The 18660-nt window shown below is 38.2% G+C and overlaps 1 protein-coding gene across 1 annotated transcript; it reads left to right on the top strand.

Moving 5' to 3' along the window:
- Positions 1–13777: 13777 nt before the first annotated feature.
- On the top strand, positions 13778–17873 carry LOC123755188 (SET and MYND domain-containing protein 4-like). Its single transcript, XM_045737662.2, has 3 exons — positions 13778–13912; positions 16498–16983; positions 17220–17873. The coding sequence occupies exons 1-3, from the start codon at positions 13778–13780 to the stop codon at positions 17871–17873; spliced, it is 1275 nt and encodes a 424-aa protein (XP_045593618.2).
- The last annotated feature ends 787 nt before the right edge of the window (positions 17874–18660 follow it).

The raw sequence follows: 18660 nt of genomic DNA, 5'->3' as shown, positions 1-18660 counted from the left end.
AATCCTAGTAAACAACACAGAAATCATCGATAGATACAGCGATAGCAGGCGGCTTGACGTTTGCGAGGCACTACACATCAAGAAGTCAACACCAGCAATCAACAGCCAATTATTACACAACTATATTCTACCCACCTCAAGACTCCGCTCCAATATAGAAGCATCAAGAAATATGGACCAATAGGCTTTCTACAAACACTTCTATTCAATATCCATTGTTTCGTGTTCTGTCTTGTGTTGATGAAATTAATACCCTATTAATACCCTTGTTCTGTCTTGTGTTGATGAAATTAATACCCTATTAATACCACATTTCGTTCTGTCTTGTGTTAATGCCACATCACCCCTTCCACCTCACTCAAATGTAGATATAAAATCGGAGATACGTAAGTTCTATTCAGTTGTGTATTTGTGAACTAAAGTCTTTGAAAATGTAATAAGTTTTACGAAACGCGCCCGTGTCGAATCAGACTAGAAATAAAAATGAATTTTGGAGAGTTGATTTTTAATTTACCTCCAACAGTGAAGCGTAATGTACGAAAGATTGAGAAAATTCGTGTTAGAATTATTAATCTTACTTTTTCGGTCATATTTAATAATATATGTCTACAGGAAAGACTACTACCAAAATATACTAATATATATATATACATATATATATATATATATATATATATATATATATATATATATATATATATATATATATATATATATATATATATATATATATATATATACCCTCACAAACTTTAAATATATATATATATATATATATATATATATATATATATATATACCCTCACAAACTTTAAATATATATATATATATATATATATATATATATATATATATATATATATATATATATATATATATATATATATATATATATATATATATATATATATATATATATATATATATATGTCGTACCAAGTAGCCAGAAGTCACTTCTCAGCCTACTATGCATGGCCCGATTTGCCTAATAAGCCAAGTTTTCCTGAATTAATATATTTTCTCTAAATATTTTCTTATGAAATGATAAAGCTACCCATTTCATTATGTATGAGTTCAATTTTTTTTCATTGGAGTTAAAATTAACGTAGATATATGACCGAACCTAACCAACCCTACCTAACCTAACCTAACCTATCTCTATAAGTTAGGTTGGGTTATGTAGCCGAAAAAGTTAGGTTAGGTTAGGTTAGGTAGGTTCGGTAGCCGAAAAACAATTAATTCATGAAAACGTGGCTTATTAGGCAAATCAGGCCTTGCATAGTAGGCTGAGAAGTGAGTTCTGGCTACTAGGTACGACATATATATATATATATATATATATATATATATATATATATATATATATATATATATATATATATATATATATATATATATATATTAGTATATTTTGGTAGCAGTCTTTCCTGTAGACATATATTATTAAAAATGACCGAAAAAGTAAGATTAATAATTCTAACACGAATTTTCTCAATCTTTCGTACATTACGCTTCACTGTTGGAGGTAAATAAAAAATCACTTCTCCAAAATTCATTTTTATTTCTAGTCTGACGCGACACGGGCGCGTTTCGTAAAACTTATTACATTTTCAAAGACTTCACAAATACACAACTGATTAGAACTTACGTATCTCTGATTTTATATCTACATTTGAGTGAGGTGGGAGGGGTGATGTGGCATTAACACAAGACAGAACAAGAGGGGATATTAATAGGGTATTAAAAGTATCAACACAAGACAGAACAGAAACAATGGGTATTGAATAGAAGTGTTTGTAGAAAGCCTATTGGTCCATATTTCTTGATGCTTCTATATTGGAGCGGAATCTTGAGGTGGGTAGAATATAGTTGTGCAATAATTGGCTGTTGATTGCTGGTGTTGACTTCTTGATGTGTAGTGCCTCGCAAACGTCAAGCCGCCTGCTATCGCTGTATCTATCGATGATTTCTGTGTTGTTTACTAGGATTTCTCTGGCGATGGTTTGGTTATGGGAAGAGATTATATGTTCCTTAATGGAGCCCTGTTGCTTATGCATCGTTAAACGCCTAGAAAGAGATGTTGTTGTCTTGCCTATATACTGGGTTTTTTGGAGCTTACAGTCCCCAAGTGGGCATTTGAAGGCATAGACGACGTTAGTCTCTTTTAAAGCGTTCTGTTTTGTGTCTGGAGAGTTTCTCATGAGTAGGCTGGCCGTTTTTCTGGTTTTATAGTAAATCGTCAGTTGTATCCTCTGATTTTTGTCTGTAGGGATAACGTTTCTATTAACAATATCTTTCAGGACCCTTTCCTCCGTTTTATGAGCTGTGGAAAAGAAGTTCCTGTAAAATAGTCTAATAGGGGGTATAGGTGTTGTGTTAGTTGTCTCTTCAGAGGTTGCATGGCTTTTCACTTTCCTTCTTATGATGTCTTCGATGAAACCATTGGAGAAGCCGTTATTGACTAGGACCTGCCTTACCCTACAGAGTTCTTCGTCGACTTGCTTCCATTCTGAGCTGTGGCTGAGAGCACGGTCGACGTATGCGTTAACAACACTCCTCTTGTACCTGTCAGGGCAGTCGCTGTTGGCATTTAGGCACATTCCTATGTTTGTTTCCTTAGCGTAGACTGCAGTGTGGAAACCTCCGCCCTTTTCCATGACTGTTACATCTAGAAAAGGCAGCTTCCCATCCTTTTCCGTCTCGTAAGTGAAACGCAGCACGGAACTCTGCTCAAAAGCCTCCTTCAGCTCCTGCAGATGTCTGACATCAGGTACCTGTGTAAAAATGTCGTCAACATACCTGCAGTATATGGCCGGTTTCAAGTTCATGTCGACTAAGACTTTTTGCTCGATGGTACCCATGTAGAAGTTTGCAAACAGGACACCTAGGGGAGAACCCATGGCAACCCCATCTACTTGCTTATACATGTGCCCATCCGGGCTCAAGAAGGGTGCCTCTTTAGTACAAGCTTGGAGTAGTTTCCTCAGAATACTTTCTGGCATGTCAAGAGGAGTACAGGCTGGATCACGATACACTCTGTCGGCTATCATTCCGATTGTCTCGTCCACAGGTATGTTGGTAAACAGCGATTCAACGTCCAACGAGGCTCTTATCCCTGTGGCCCGTGTGCCCCGCAGTAAGTCCACAAATTCCTTTGGAGACTTCAGGCTGAAGGCGCAAGGAACATAAGGAGTCAGCAGGCCGTTGAGTCGCTTCGCCAGTCTGTACGTGGGTGTGGGTATCTGGCTAATGATTGGCCGAAGTGGGTTTCCAGGCTTGTGCGTCTTGACATTTCCATACGCATATCCAGGTTTATATTCCCCAATGATCTTTGGCAGGTGGAGTCCGGATTTCTTGGCGTTCACAGTTTCGATCAGTTTGTTGACCTTTGCTTTTAATTTGGCTGTAGTGTCCTTCGTTACCCTTTGGAACTTAGTTTGGTCAGAGAGTATGATGTTCATTTTCGCCAGATATTCGTCTTTTTTAAGAATGACATATATTGGCGACTTATCACCTCTCCTGACAACTATCTCCTTGTTCTCACGAAGGCTTTTAGCTGCCGCTTTAAGCTCGGGGGACAGTATGGTGCTTCTGTTGTTGCCTCGATTCTTTCCTCCTTCTGCAATAAGTTCTGCTTGTAAGGTATCTTTAGTAGTGACCTTCTTTTGTGTCTCGAGGTCGAATATGTCGTCCAACAGAATTTCCAACTCTACTTTCCGGGCCATTTCACTCGGTCTGGACATAACATGACAGTTTATGCCCAGATTTAGGAGAGTGACTTGGTCCTCAGTGAGGTTAATTCCTGCAAGGTTCAGGAAGCCATCTCATAGTCGTGGAATTGCCATAGGTCCTCTATATAATGTTGTTAGTTTCTTGATAATCCTTGTTTCAGTGCTGAGGTGATGTTGGTCTGTGAGGATGTCGAGGTGTTGTTCAATGCGGGTACGGATACTATGGTCGATGTTGCTATTTCTCCACTCTTTTGTAGCATGAAGTAGTTGCGTTTTGTTGTCTTTGATTTCATTCTCTGCCTTGTATATCTGATCACGAATCAGATCCTGGCGATATTTTATCGTGAAGGCTTGATTCCTTGCTGCTGGGTCGTGCACTTTAATATTAGTATATTTTGGTAGCAGTCTTTCCTGTAGACATATATTATTAAATATGACCGAAAAAGTAAGATTAATAATTCTAACACGAATTTTCTCAATCTTTCGTACATTACGCTTCACTGTTGGAGGTAAATCAAAAACCACTTCTCCAAAATTCATTTTTATTTCTAGTCTGATGCGACACGGGCGCGTTTCGTAAAACTTATTACATTTTCAAAGACTTCACAAATACACAACTGATTAGAACTTACGTATCTCTGATTTTATATCTACATTTGAGTGAGGTGGGAGGGGTGATGTGGCATTAACACAAGACAGAACAAGAGGGGATATTAATAGGGTATTAAAAGTATCAACACAAGACAGAACAGAAACAATGGGTATTGAATAGAAGTGTTTGTAGAAAGCCTATTGGTCCATATTTCTTGATGCTTCTATATTGGAGCGGAGTCTTGAGGTGGGTAGAATATAGTTGTGCAATAATTGGCTGTTGATTGCTGGTGTTGACTTCTTGATGTGTAGTGCCTCGCAAACGTCAAGCCGCCTGCTATCGCTGTATCTATCGATGATTTCTGTGTTGTTTACTAGGATTTCTCTGGCGATGGTTTGGTTATGGGAAGAGATTATATGTTCCTTAATGGAGCCCTGTTGCTTATGCATCGTTAAACGCCTAGAAAGAGATGTTGTTGTCTTGCCTATATACTGGGTTTTTTGGAGCTTACAGTCCCCAAGTGGGCATTTGAAGGCATAGACGACGTTAGTCTCTTTTAAAGCGTTCTGTTTTGTGTCTGGAGAGTTTCTCATGGGTAGGCTGGCCGTTTTTCTGGTTTTATAGTAAATCGTCAGTTGTATCCTCTGATTTTTGTCTGTAGGGCCAAGAGATGAGATGACCAAGAGATGGCTTCCTGAACCTTGCAGGAATTAACCTCACTGAGGACCAAGTCACTCTCCTAAATCTGGGCATAAACTGTCATGTTATGTCCAGACCGAGTGAAATGGCCCGGAAAGTAGAGTTGGAAATTCTGTTGGACGACATATTCGACCTCGAGACACAAAAGAAGGTCACTACCAAAGATACCTTACAAGCAGAACTTATTGCAGAAGGAGGAAAGAATCGAGGCAACTACAGAAGCACCATACTGTCCCCCGAGCTTAAAGCGGCAGCTAAAAGCCTTCGTGAGAACAAGGAGATAGTTGTCAGGAGAGGTGACAAGTCGCCAATATATGTCATTCTTAAAAAAGACGAATATCTGGCGAAAATGAACATCATACTCTCTGACCAAACTAAGTTCCAAAGGGTAACGAAGGACACTACAGCCGAATTAAAAGCAAAGGTCAACAAACTGATCGAAACTGTGAACGCCAAGAAATCCGGACTCCACCTGCCAAAGATCATTGGGGAATATAAACCTGGATATGCGTATGGAAATGTCAAGACGCACAAGCCTGGAAACCCACTTCGGCCAATCATTAGCCAGATACCCACACCCACGTACAGACTGGCGAAGCGACTCAACGGCCTGCTGACTCCTTATGTTCCTTGCGCCTTCAGCCTGAAGTCTCCAAAGGAATTTGTGGACTTACTGCGGGGCACACGGGCCACAGGGATAAGAGCCTCGTTGGACGTAGAATCGCTGTTTACCAACGTACCTGTGGACGAGACAATCGGAATGATAGCCGACAGAGTGTATCGTGATCCAGCCTGTACTCCTCTTGACATGCCAGAAAGTATTCTGAGGAAACTACTCCAAGCTTGTACTAAAGAGGCACCCTTCTTGAGCCCGGATGGGCACATGTATAAGCAAGTAGATGGGGTCGCCATGGGTTCTCCCCTAGGTGTCCTGTTTGCAAACTTCTACATGGGTACCATCGAGCAAAAAGTCTTAGTCGACATGAACTTGAAACCGGCCATATACTGCAGGTATGTTGACGACATTTTTACACAGGTACCTGATGTCAGACATCTGCAGGAGCTGAAGGAGGCTTTTGAGCAGAGTTCCGTGCTGCGTTTCACTTACGAGACGGAAAAGGATGGGAAGCTGCCTTTTCTAGATGTAACAGTCATGGAAAAGGGCGGAGGTTTCCACACTGCAGTCTACACTAAGGAAACAAACATAGGAATGTGCCTAAATGCCAACAGCGACTGCCCTGACAGGTACAAGAGGAGTGTTGTTAACGCATACGTCGACCGTGCTCTCAGCCACAGCTCAGAATGGAAGCAAGTCGACGAAGAACTCTGTAGGGTAAGGCAGGTCCTAGTCAATAACGGCTTCTCCAATGGTTTCATCGAAGACATCATAAGAAGGAAAGTGAAAAGCCATGCAACTTCTGAAGAGACAACTAACACAACACCTATACCCCCTATTAGACTATTTTACAGGAACTTCTTTTCCACAGCTCATAAAACGGAGGAAAGGGTCCTGAAAGATATTGTTAATAGAAACGTTATCCCTACAGACAAAAATCAGAGGATACAACTGACGATTTACTATAAAACCAGAAAAACGGCCAGCCTACTCATGAGAAACTCTCCAGACACAAAACAGAACGCTTTAAAAGAGACTAACGTCGTCTATGCCTTCAAATGCCCACTTGGGGACTGTAAGCTCCAAAAAACCCAGTATATAGGCAAGACAACAACATCTCTTTCTAGGCGTTTAACGATGCATAAGCAACAGGGCTCCATTAAGGAACATATAATCTCTTCCCATAACCAAACCATCGCCAGAGAAATCCTAGTAAACAACACAGAAATCATCGATAGATACAGCGATAGCAGGCGGCTTGACGTTTGCGAGGCACTACACATCAAGAAGTCAACACCAGCAATCAACAGCCAATTATTGCACAACTATATTCTACCCACCTCAAGACTCCGCTCCAATATAGAAGCATCAAGAAATATGGACCAATAGGCTTTCTACAAACACTTCTATTCAATACCCATTGTTTCTGTTCTGTCTTGTGTTGATACTTTTAATACCCTATTAATATCCCCTCTTGTTCTGTCTTGTGTTAATGCCACATCACCCCTCCCACCTCACTCAAATGTAGATATAAAATCAGAGATACGTAAGTTCTAATCAGTTGTGTATTTGTGAAGTCTTTGAAAATGTAATAAGTTTTACGAAACGCGCCCGTGTCGCGTCAGACTAGAAATAAAAATGAATTTTGGAGAAGTGATTTTTGATTTACCTCCAACAGTGAAGCGTAATGTACGAAAGATTGAGAAAATTCGTGTTAGAATTATTAATCTTACTTTTTCGGTCATATTTAATAATATATGTCTACAGGAAAGACTGCTACCAAAATATACTAATATATATATATATATATATATATATATATATATATATGTATATATATATATATATATATATATATATATATATATATATATATATATATATATATATATATATATATATATATATATATATATATATATATATATGTCGTACCTAGTAGCCAGAACACACTTCTCAGCCTACTATGCAAGGCCCGATTTGCCTAATAAGCCAAGTTTTCATGAATTAATTGTTTTTCGACTACCTAACCAACCTAACCTAACCTAACCTAATTTTTTCAGCCACCTAACCTAACCTAACCTATCTCTATAGGTTAGGTTAGGTTAGGTAGGGTTGGTTAGGTTCGGTCATATATCTACGTTAATTTTAACTCAAATAAAAACAAATTGACCTCATACATAATGAAATAGGTAGCTTTATCATTTTACAAGAATAAAATTAGAGAAAATATATTAATTCAGGAAAACTTGGTTTATTAGGCAAATCGTGCCTTGCATAGTAGGCTGAAAAGTGCGTTCTGGCTAATAGGTACGACATATATATATATATATATATATATATATATATATATATATATATATATATATATATATATATATATATATATAACAGTAATATATAACATTTTATAATATATAATTCTGCTGACACCTGTAGCCTAAAGCTGTCAAACGTTCATGGAACACAAAGAAGATCTCACAGTCCTTAATTAACCTGGTGAATGATTATCGACCCCACGGATTGATAAACACTCCTGAGAATTTTCGTTACTCAGCCGAGCGGACTGTCGGAAAATCCGACAGCATTTAATATATCATACAGACAGACAAGAGCTGTGTTGTATAAACAAGTTACCCATAGAAAACGTAACTTGTAGTGGAATTACCGTCTAAAGAAAACGGGATATCATCACCACATACTATTATAATTCACCACCTATTATGGTGGGAATTGTTCTTAAATACATTAGTCTTTGGACTTTACCATCATAAAAACATCTTATATAAATTAACTTAATTATCAATATTAAAGTAGAGTAAATGTGACCCTTCTATCACTTTCTGAAATCTGGACAAAGTAGGCCAGGCGTCAGTGAGGAAGGAGGGAGCCATTGTTGTGTCACCTCCGAGACGTGTGGAGCGAGTTCGGCTCCTATCATTCTGGACAATGTCGGCCAGTGACGTCAATAGAATGGAGTGTTAGATGCAGCCATTTATACGAGACCAGAGGCTCACACGGGAGCAAATTCGGCTCCTGTTAATTTTACTTGGACGTAGTGTTATGGATACCAAAGGTGTACCATGTGTCAACACGCTGTCAACAAATCAAGTTAAGTGTTCTATCCGAAACCCGTTTATCATTCATTTATGGCCATTAATGTCATTATATAGGGTGACCCGGTTAGATCACATGGAAGCCTCAAACTAAAGGTAATTAAGCCAGGTCTTCATGTTCCATGTACTGTTTTCTCTGATATACTTGTCACATATAGGTATCTGGCTTCACAGCTAGCGCACTTTTGACAGGTCAAGACGAGGATGCAAGATTTTGTGCACCAGTTACTGGGTGATATGGAAGCTACCTCAAAGAGGATAATTTGGTGTCTACACCCTAGTTATACCTGGTGGACTAACCTGCTGTACTATAAGATAAGGAACCTCATCAATGTATGTAGCTATTCCTGTAGTTTGATTGGCTGCATATATATATATAAATATAAACCCCCCCTAATGTGTAGAGGATCGATTTGTGAGATTAAGAGATTATTGCAGAAATACAGTCCACTTATCATTATACAAATTGCTATCGAAGTATATAAATTAACGTAAATATAAATTCATATAAATTAAATAAATATAAATCTCACAGGTCGGTTCCCACATTATTTGGTCCTTCGAACCGGATGACGGATTATTTGATCCTTTGAACCCACATTTGGTCATCTTAGTACCGGATGAACCAGTTAACCAGTGGATTCATTAAATATACTAGTGCAGTGTTATTTAAACAAAGCCAGCCAGTCAAAGAAAGCGGCGAAGCCTCGTGGGAGCTCAGGAGCCTCCCTCAGCCCAGTTCAGCTTCGTCAGCGGTTTCATGCACACCCACAGATATTTGGTGGCGTGTTATTTCGTGAAATGACAGCGCTAATATAGAAGCCAGCCAAATTAGTGACTGTGTCTTCGCGAGATTGTTCACGGATTTCGTGGTGTTACATTTCGCGAGAGATTATCTACGAATTTTGTGGACTTTATTTCGCGAGGTCACTAATAATATTTAATACTTCTAGATAATATTAGAAGTTTCATAGAGACTAATTAAGAGGCTATTATCAATAATTGTGTATATTATTTCTCCAAATAGAGAATTATTTAATATATATTGCACTAGTGATCACAGTATAATATTTACTAATTGCCAACCCACAACAGGGTAGGATATGACTAGTTGAACTATTATTGTTCATCCTAGTCCCATTATTACCATAGTTAGTTGTACTATATTGAATAACCTAACACCATTAATGAATGGTCCAGACCCTATTTTGGGTGTAATTTTTATCAACTCGAATTGAGTTGTATATATAATAATTTACTTATGATCATTACACCTTTGAGTGATTAATTAGTGTCTATACCATCCTAGGGTGATATTGAAGAGCTAACCTAAAGGTACTTCCAGTGACACTGGTTTATCACTCAAATCATTAGTGTGTATGATTGTATATATATATAATGTGTATTAATTTTAAGTGCTAACCTCTAGTAGAGGTAGGATTATTGCCTAGTGAGTGCAGAAATTTACCCTAGGCTACCATTAGAGCTTGTTCAGTATTATGAGCAGCCCAAGTACAAGTCCCACAAGGCTTCACCAACGAGCCAGTATGGATAATGCAGGGAGAATGAAAAGAACCCTTGCAGGTCTTAAAGGCCATTTAACAAGACAGATCAAGAAATGTGAAGATTTGTCACAACAATCTCAAGTTGATTATGCTGACCTGGAAAGCTATTATCAAGCAGCTGCAGGTAAATTTGAGCAAATCAAATGCCAAATGGCTGTCCTTGTGGGGACAGACTACTACCATCAATTCATTGGTAGCCCTACTAAATATCAGGGTATAACCATGTTAAACTCTGCAGGAGGTAAATTACTCTCAGGCCCAGTATCAAGCCTGAGGAGACCTATGCCTGCAGATAAACAATACCAGTAGAAATCTAAATTTGTCAGCTGATTATATTTCTCCAGTAGCATTATACTAAGGAGATTACAGCTGACTATAGTAACAGAGGTTGATGTTAGTATCATCATTTAAAGCTGAAGATGAGTTCATGAGGCCTCAGTGGCAAATCAGTGAACAGTAGCCTAAAACAGCTACAAGTCACTGCGACCAATGTCACTGAACCCACTGCAGTCTCAGAACCATACTTTACTTTAATGATGAGCTATTCAATCTTCTGAATCAATTAACTAAATTAAACCCCAATAAATCTGATGACTGATTTGATACATTTATTATTTAATCAAGATGTATTCCATGGGCCTCAGTGTTTATATATCAGTGACCAGTTACCTGAAGAAACTTCAAGTTATCTGATGTCACTGATCTCACTGCAGTCCCTGAATCATACTTGACTGTAGTACTTGATCACATCCAGTCTTCTGGGTTAAATAATATGTAATAAGGCTTGAATATTAGCCTTTCAAGAGTTGACAGGGAAATGAAATCGCATTAGACTTCTAACCCCTGCAACTCTAGTACGGGACATCCGTCCTGTACGAACAGACACATAAATGTGTGATTACTAACAACTAACATCAAATTAATCTAATAATTCGAAGGAGGAGTATCGGTGTTCGTCTGTTCTAATTAGGACTTCGACCCGTGAGCAGCCCCCTGGGGAATTATGTCGGAAAATCCGACAGCATTTAATATATCATACAGACAGACAAGAGCTGTGTTGTATAAACAAGTTACCCATAGAAAACGTAACTTGTAGTGGAATTACCGTCTAAAGAAAACGGGATATCATCACCACATACTATTATAATTCACCACCTATTATGGTGGGAATTGTTCTTAAATACATTAGTCTTTGGACTTTACCATCATAAAAACATCTTATATAAATTAACTTAATTATCAATATTAAAGTAGAGTAAATGTGACCCTTCTATCACTTTCTGAAATCTGGACAAAGTAGGCCAGGCGTCAGTGAGGAAGGAGGGAGCCATTGTTGTGTCACCTCCGAGACGTGTGGAGCGAGTTCGGCTCCTATCATTCTGGACAATGTCGGCCAGTGACGTCAATAGAATGGAGTGTTAGATGCAGCCATTTATACGAGACCAGAGGCTCACACGGGAGCAAATTCGGCTCCTGTTAATTTTACTTGGACGTAGTGTTATGGATACCAAAGGTGTACCATGTGTCAACACGCTGTCAACAAATCAAGTTAAGTGTTCTATCCGAAACCCGTTTATCATTCATTTATGGCCATTAATGTCATTATATAGGGTGACCCGGTTAGATCACATGGAAGCCTCAAACTAAAGGTAATTAAGCCAGGTCTTCATGTTCCATGTACTGTTTTCTCTGATATACTTGTCACATATAGGTATCTGGCTTCACAGCTAGCGCACTTTTGACAGGTCAAGACGAGGATGCAAGATTTTGTGCACCAGTTACTGGGTGATATGGAAGCTACCTCAAAGAGGATAATTTGGTGTCTACACCCTAGTTATACCTGGTGGACTAACCTGCTGTACTATAAGATAAGGAACCTCATCAATGTATGTAGCTATTCCTGTAGTTTGATTGGCTGCATATATATATATAAATATAAACCCCCCCTAATGTGTAGAGGATCGATTTGTGAGATTAAGAGATTATTGCAGAAATACAGTCCACTTATCATTATACAAATTGCTATCGAAGTATATAAATTAACGTAAATATAAATTCATATAAATTAAATAAATATAAATCTCACAGGTCGGTTCCCACACGGACGGCGGTCACTCCCGACAGCTTCGTCACTCACTCTAATTCTACCAATATTATGTTAACACTTAAGCAACATAACATACATATAAAATCACACTTGTCACAGCCCTGGAGAACACAACGTATGAAATAACCTCACTCTGGTATCACTCCACAATAATCAATTGCCAGAAATCCCTGATGTTACACACAGACACTTTTACCTATGCACTTTATGTCAATCAGTACTGGTATTTCCTTACTACATTTCTCCAGTCAGATTCATTCCCATTTAGCACAACCCTTTGTTTTTTTGTTTTAATCATTGTTTTACCCAATATGGTATTCTACCATTTATTCCACGAGCATATAATTTTCTTGCCTGTCTTATGTGGTTTCTTATCAACGGCTTTTTTAAAATCCATATATACTACATTCAGCAGGAGTCCTTTGTCTGAGTCTATCCTACTGTACATTGGTCATTGGTTTCGAGAAATGTGAGGTTTGTATGGCAGGATCTATTTTTAACAAACCCATTTTATGCCGATTTTATAGATTGTTCACTGAAAGATGTTCACTGAAAGATGGTGAATGATTCCCTCCCTTAGGATTCTCTCCATGAGCTTGCAGATGTGTGATGTCAAGCTGATTGGTCGATAGTTTTCTTCTGAGCTCTCCAGCTTGGCACCTTCTTTTGTTAATTACTTATTTTTTTGCGAGCTCTGTCTTTTTTTGGAAATAGGAGTGACACTTGGGCATTTCCAATCTAGAGAGTCTATCTCCTGGTCCAGATATTTCGGGAAAAGTACTTTCAGTGGTAGGCATTGTTCTTCTTCCAGTTCCTTTGTAACTTTGGATTGGAGTCTATCCACCCCTGGGGCTTTGAAGTCCTTAGTTTTTAGCTCTTCTTAATTATGTCGCATGTAATGGTTATATCTCTTAATTCATTCTCTTCACCTCCTTCAAACATTTGTGTGGGTGATGGAATGTCATCTAATCCTTCTAGTGTGAACACTAATGTAAAATATTAATTCATAGTGTTTGCTGCCCATTTATCATCCATTCTAACTTGGTTAGTCTCATCTTTTAAGGGTCCTTCGGTCCTGTATTTTGGTTTTACGTCTATATATCGGCATAGAACGATCTTGGATATATTCTTTGTTTTGGGAAAGTTTTCGTAGTTTCTTATGGTTGACCTGATTTCCTGGGTAGCTAAGTTTAGTGTCCTTTTAAATATATCATAATCTGTGATGTTCATCGTAGATTTATGCGTTCTTCAGATGTTAGTTATCAATGTTGGTTTTACTACTTGTTTCATCCGTCATCCATCTAGTTCCCATTCCTTTCTTTCTCTTTTTTGGCACATACTTTTGAAAATGATGACCTTGAAGGTTCACCATGATGCTTCCATGCCATGTTCACCTACCAGTTCTTTCCAGGAAGTGTTTTGCAGTTCCCTCTCATTCCTTGATACTCTCCTCAGTCGTAATCTAGAAATTCATCCTCATGAACCTGTATGTGGGTTTTTATATATGTTCACCTTATAATATGGTGCTCACACGAGGGAGTTAGCTTTTCCCTATATCAAGTTGATGATTCATGCCTTCTTCTTATGTTTGCACAAGATCTAAAATGCTGTTAGCTCATGTGGACTCTACCACATGCTGGTTCTATGCTATCACATTATATTGCTGGTTATATGAAAAAGACAAATTTTCATGGCAAATTACCAATTATGGGTAAATTTCAGGAAATCCAATTTTCAGCAAATACAGATTGGGTCCAGAATGATATCTGGACTTGTATGGTCCTTTCACAATTTCCTTTGATGGTGCTGTTGTGGAGGAGTACCATGTTTGACCTACGACAGATCCTTGAGGGGACTGCAGTGTATATGTTAAGAAGTACAAGCATTTCTGAGGGAATTTCATTTTCATTGTTATGTTATCTGATAGTTGCTCAGAAGTTGTTGTGTGATAAGCCGAAGAGAACGATTTGTACAGTTTACACTTGAGACCGAATTGCCGAAGGTTTTTTCTAAGTTTCTATTTCATGATGCTGTCGTGCGGTGTTTTTTTAGTTTATTTGTAAATGTATTTTGTTATGATGAAAATGTTTTTGTGGAGCATTGAGGCCTGAAACCTCACTGTTTTTCGGTCAGAGGATCATTATCTTCTAGATGTGGCCAGAGGTTGATTAATCATTCATTTATTTTCGTAATATTTAGTAGGCTGATTGGTCGCTTCTTCTTATATATACCCATCTATTGTTGCATGCAAGCAACAATGTTCCTTGCTGACTGGTCTCGTCGTCTTATATATACCCATCTCTTGGTCTATGCAAGCAACAATGTTCCTTGCTGACTGGTCTCGTCGTCTTATATATACCCATCTCTTGGTCTATGCAAGCAACAATGGTCCTTGTTGACTGGTCTCGTCGTCTTGTATATACCCATCTATTGGTCTATGCAAGCAACAATGGTCCTTGTTGACTACTAGAGGAATGATCTGGAGAAGTGTATGGAAGTTGGCGTACCAACTATCAGTACAGCATCTGTACTGTGCTGATTTATTGATTAGTTGATTTACTGTAGTAGCTGATATTGCTGCTACAGTATACTTCCCTTCCTAGGCTGGAGAGTATAGAAATAAAATGTATTTGTTACTTCTTGGGTTCCTGGTGGAGCAGCTATATCTGGAGCCATTTAGTTCCCTGTGTTTATACTACACAATTGCTGCATATTTCATTTTAGGTATCACGAATGTTGTGATCAGTTTCTTCTAAATATATGCTTTCCAAGCATATATTTAAAAACAGTTTTGGAGTTGGCTACAGAGGGGGGGTGGCATTTGAATATTTTCAATCTATTCGACATTACCTTGGTCTAAAAAAAATTCTGAAAAAGTCTTACAGTGGTATGGTTTTTCCAATAGCTAGTTTACGATTCTGGATTGAATTTCACCCATAACTGGAGCTTCAGACACAGTTAATTTGGCCATGTTCTTCCAGAGTATTTTGCCCATGATGGGTATTTCCATGAACTCATTCTTGTATGCTTAAAACATCTATGTTGGTATCGATATGTCATCTAACCTCTTAAATGTAAACATTTATATAAAGTATACATTCAGTATTAGCTGCCTTTTATAATCAAGTATAACTTGTTTGGTCTCATTTTTTATTTTTACTAATTATAAAGGCATAAAAAGACGGGTATTTCTTAATATATTGAGCAAATTTTCTTTCATAGTGACTTTTTGGCTGATATGAAATGAGAGACCTACTACTGAAGCTCTGATGTCAGTCGTCGTCGTTGGACGGATACCAAGGACGACCAAAGATAAATTGTCGTGCTAGGCAACTGGGCGTTCCGTCATCCTGTTGGACTCCAGATGATAGGCTGTGGTCCGATTTTGGGTGATGCCGAGGAATTACAGGTAGTCCGTCCACAGGTGGGAGTTGAACTGTCATCCTTGGTCCGTGAAGATGGCAACGATGGAGGATGTGCCAAATTGAGCAATATAACTGGAGGGATATGCATGGGCCATTGACTTGGCTGTGATTCAGATCAATTGACTACCTTAGGCTACTTGGAGAACTAGTAGATGTAAAGGAGGTGGGAGCAGTGTTCTGTGGTAAAGGCCTTTTAATGCCATAGTGCATAATCGCAAAGCCGCCAGAGGATAACTGGAACCTATACTCTGACGGCTATTTTCTTGTGGGGGTGGTGGACTTTGCCCATTGACTCTGGAAACAGGTGCGGGACCAACAACGTTCATCATATTGATTCTTAATACACTAAACATTCTATTGGAAGGCGAGCAGTGTCATGACTGTCTTGATAACAAATCTGACACAGTAACTTAACACGATTACACATATTGTTGATTATTTCTGTGTTTGTCTCCATCTGTCTGCATATGATAGTTACATACCAGTTAGGATAGATCAGACCTTTTTTATACATAGTCAATTCAGTTACATTACATTTTTATGTTAAAAAACATTGGGGTTGAGCTAATATTGTAGGTAGTATTGCACACTATATTTAGTCTGTAGTAGAGTACTTCCTCAAATTATTGATGCCCTTTATTTGTAGGTGATATTTTGTAGCGAGGAGTGTCAGAAACGGGGGTTATCAAGCATCCATTGGCAAGAATGCCCTGTTGTATCAACCCTGCGTCTACTGGACATAAAAAGTTTTTTGGCATTAGCATACAGAATAATGATGAAGACCTCTCATGCCAAGCTCAAGGAGATGATACCACTACTGCGACGTGAGGCCAAAGATCAGCCTCCCAAGAATCTTGGATTCAATAAAAATGGTGTCTATGATTCATCAGATTATAGCGCACTGTATCACCTGACAACCAACAAAGAAAAGATACCTGGACATGAACTACTTGTCAGGTGCATGGAGGCTTTTGTTGTAACTAAATTTCTGCAGCTGAGTGGTCGCTACTTCATCAGTTGTGATGGTGAGCCCTTCACTCCAAGTCATGAAGACATCGTCCTGACTGGCAGCACACTCATCCATCATATGATGGTCCTCCATTGCAATAGTCTTTGCATTGCAATTCCCATCGTAAACCTTTCAATTTATTGTTATTCTGTTCTCTAGCCCAACCTCAGCATACACTACCACCACCTTTGGCACTTGTTTCCTGATTGGACTTATTATTTTAATATTTATATTTTCCATGTAATAACCATTGCATTTCATATTACATTTAAGTATACTTAAATAGGCTATTTTTTTTTGCAGTTTTCCTCCTTGACATAGTGCATATTGCTAATATATAATATATTTTTTATTTCTAGTTTAATGTGACTGGCCATAAGGAGCGTCAGATGGAATTATGTGGCAGGGGAGTTCAAACTGCATCAAGTCTTCTGAATCACTCCTGCAATCCGAATTGTAGTGATTTTTGGTATGGCACATCTGTTATAGTGAGAGCAATACAATTCATCCCCGCTGGCAAGTCATTAACCATCTCATACGGATTAGATATTGCTGAAGACACAAGAGATTCTAGGAGATTGAGACTGATGACTAATTTCCATTTCACTTGTACATGTGAAGCTTGCGAAAATAACTGGCCAACTATTAAGGAATGGCCACCATTTGATATTTTAAAATGCACCAGATGTAATGAAGGAGAAGGTATCAACCCATGCACAAAAGTTTGTCCTAATTGCAATCTGAACTATAATGAAGGAGGCATGCAGGGAGGAGCACCTTATAATTACAGGCTCATCTCGAGGAAAACACATAAGGTTCAGGAGGATTTTTTTATCGCCAAGAAAAACATCTTGGAAGAAGGCAGTAACTCTGAAAAGGACATTAAGGCAGTGCGTGCTTTAATTAAACTTTTCAGCAAGTATGTGAAGCAGCCAAGTCTTGGTCTCCTTGTTGCTCAAGAAACACTGCGCTTTATCTGTTTTCGTCGTGGTTCTTGTGTTTATATTAATTAAGCATGATATTAAAAAACACTCTGGTCAATGTTCTGAGTACTGAGATGAATCGAGTCCTACAACTGTAACCAGTGTTACAAAATGAGTCTAAAAAGTAGACTATGGTAAATCATATTTGTTTTACGTGTCTAATAAATGACTCCAACTAAAAACACTTAGTTCTAAGGTTAGAATTTCCATATTCTAGCCTTGGAACACTAGAAATAGTAAATCATGATGTGTATCTGGTGTATTGTTTCAAAATATTAATTTGTAATGAGATTGTTCCGGTTCTTTATACTCACTGATTTTAAATGATGTCTGTAAGTAGTTTGCTTATAATTTTTAGCTTTATTTTAAAAATATATTGAAGAATCTGCTTATCCAGATTGTATTTTATCGATTTTGTGGAATGGCTGAAATCCAAGCTGGCTATGCACTCCATCCTTACACGTTAAAATCACCTTATCAATTAGAAAATAACAATCAGTAAAATATAAAATAATTTATATAGCAATGTAAAGATTAACAAAATTTACATTGTTATTAAATAAATAATAAACAGTTACTATTTGTGAGGGGATGGTTCACCAGCTCACTTTCAATAGTGCTCTTATGCCTGTGGGAGCCAGTACACTTGTTAAGTGCACTTGTTAAGTATGCGGACTTAAGTTTGGTAACCAGCAACTGAAACATCTAGTGCTTGGGCTCATGTGAGAGCCCCAGTCATCAGTAGTCCAGAAATGTTACCCTGGCCGGGGTAGCACGTCTGTGGACAGAGATATGCCGATAGCATCATCTCATTGTA

Source organism: Procambarus clarkii, chromosome 28, assembly GCF_040958095.1.
Source record: "Procambarus clarkii isolate CNS0578487 chromosome 28, FALCON_Pclarkii_2.0, whole genome shotgun sequence".
In the NCBI taxonomy this organism is placed as follows: domain Eukaryota; kingdom Metazoa; phylum Arthropoda; class Malacostraca; order Decapoda; family Cambaridae; genus Procambarus; species Procambarus clarkii.
This window is presented reverse-complemented; position numbering and strand designations above follow the sequence as displayed.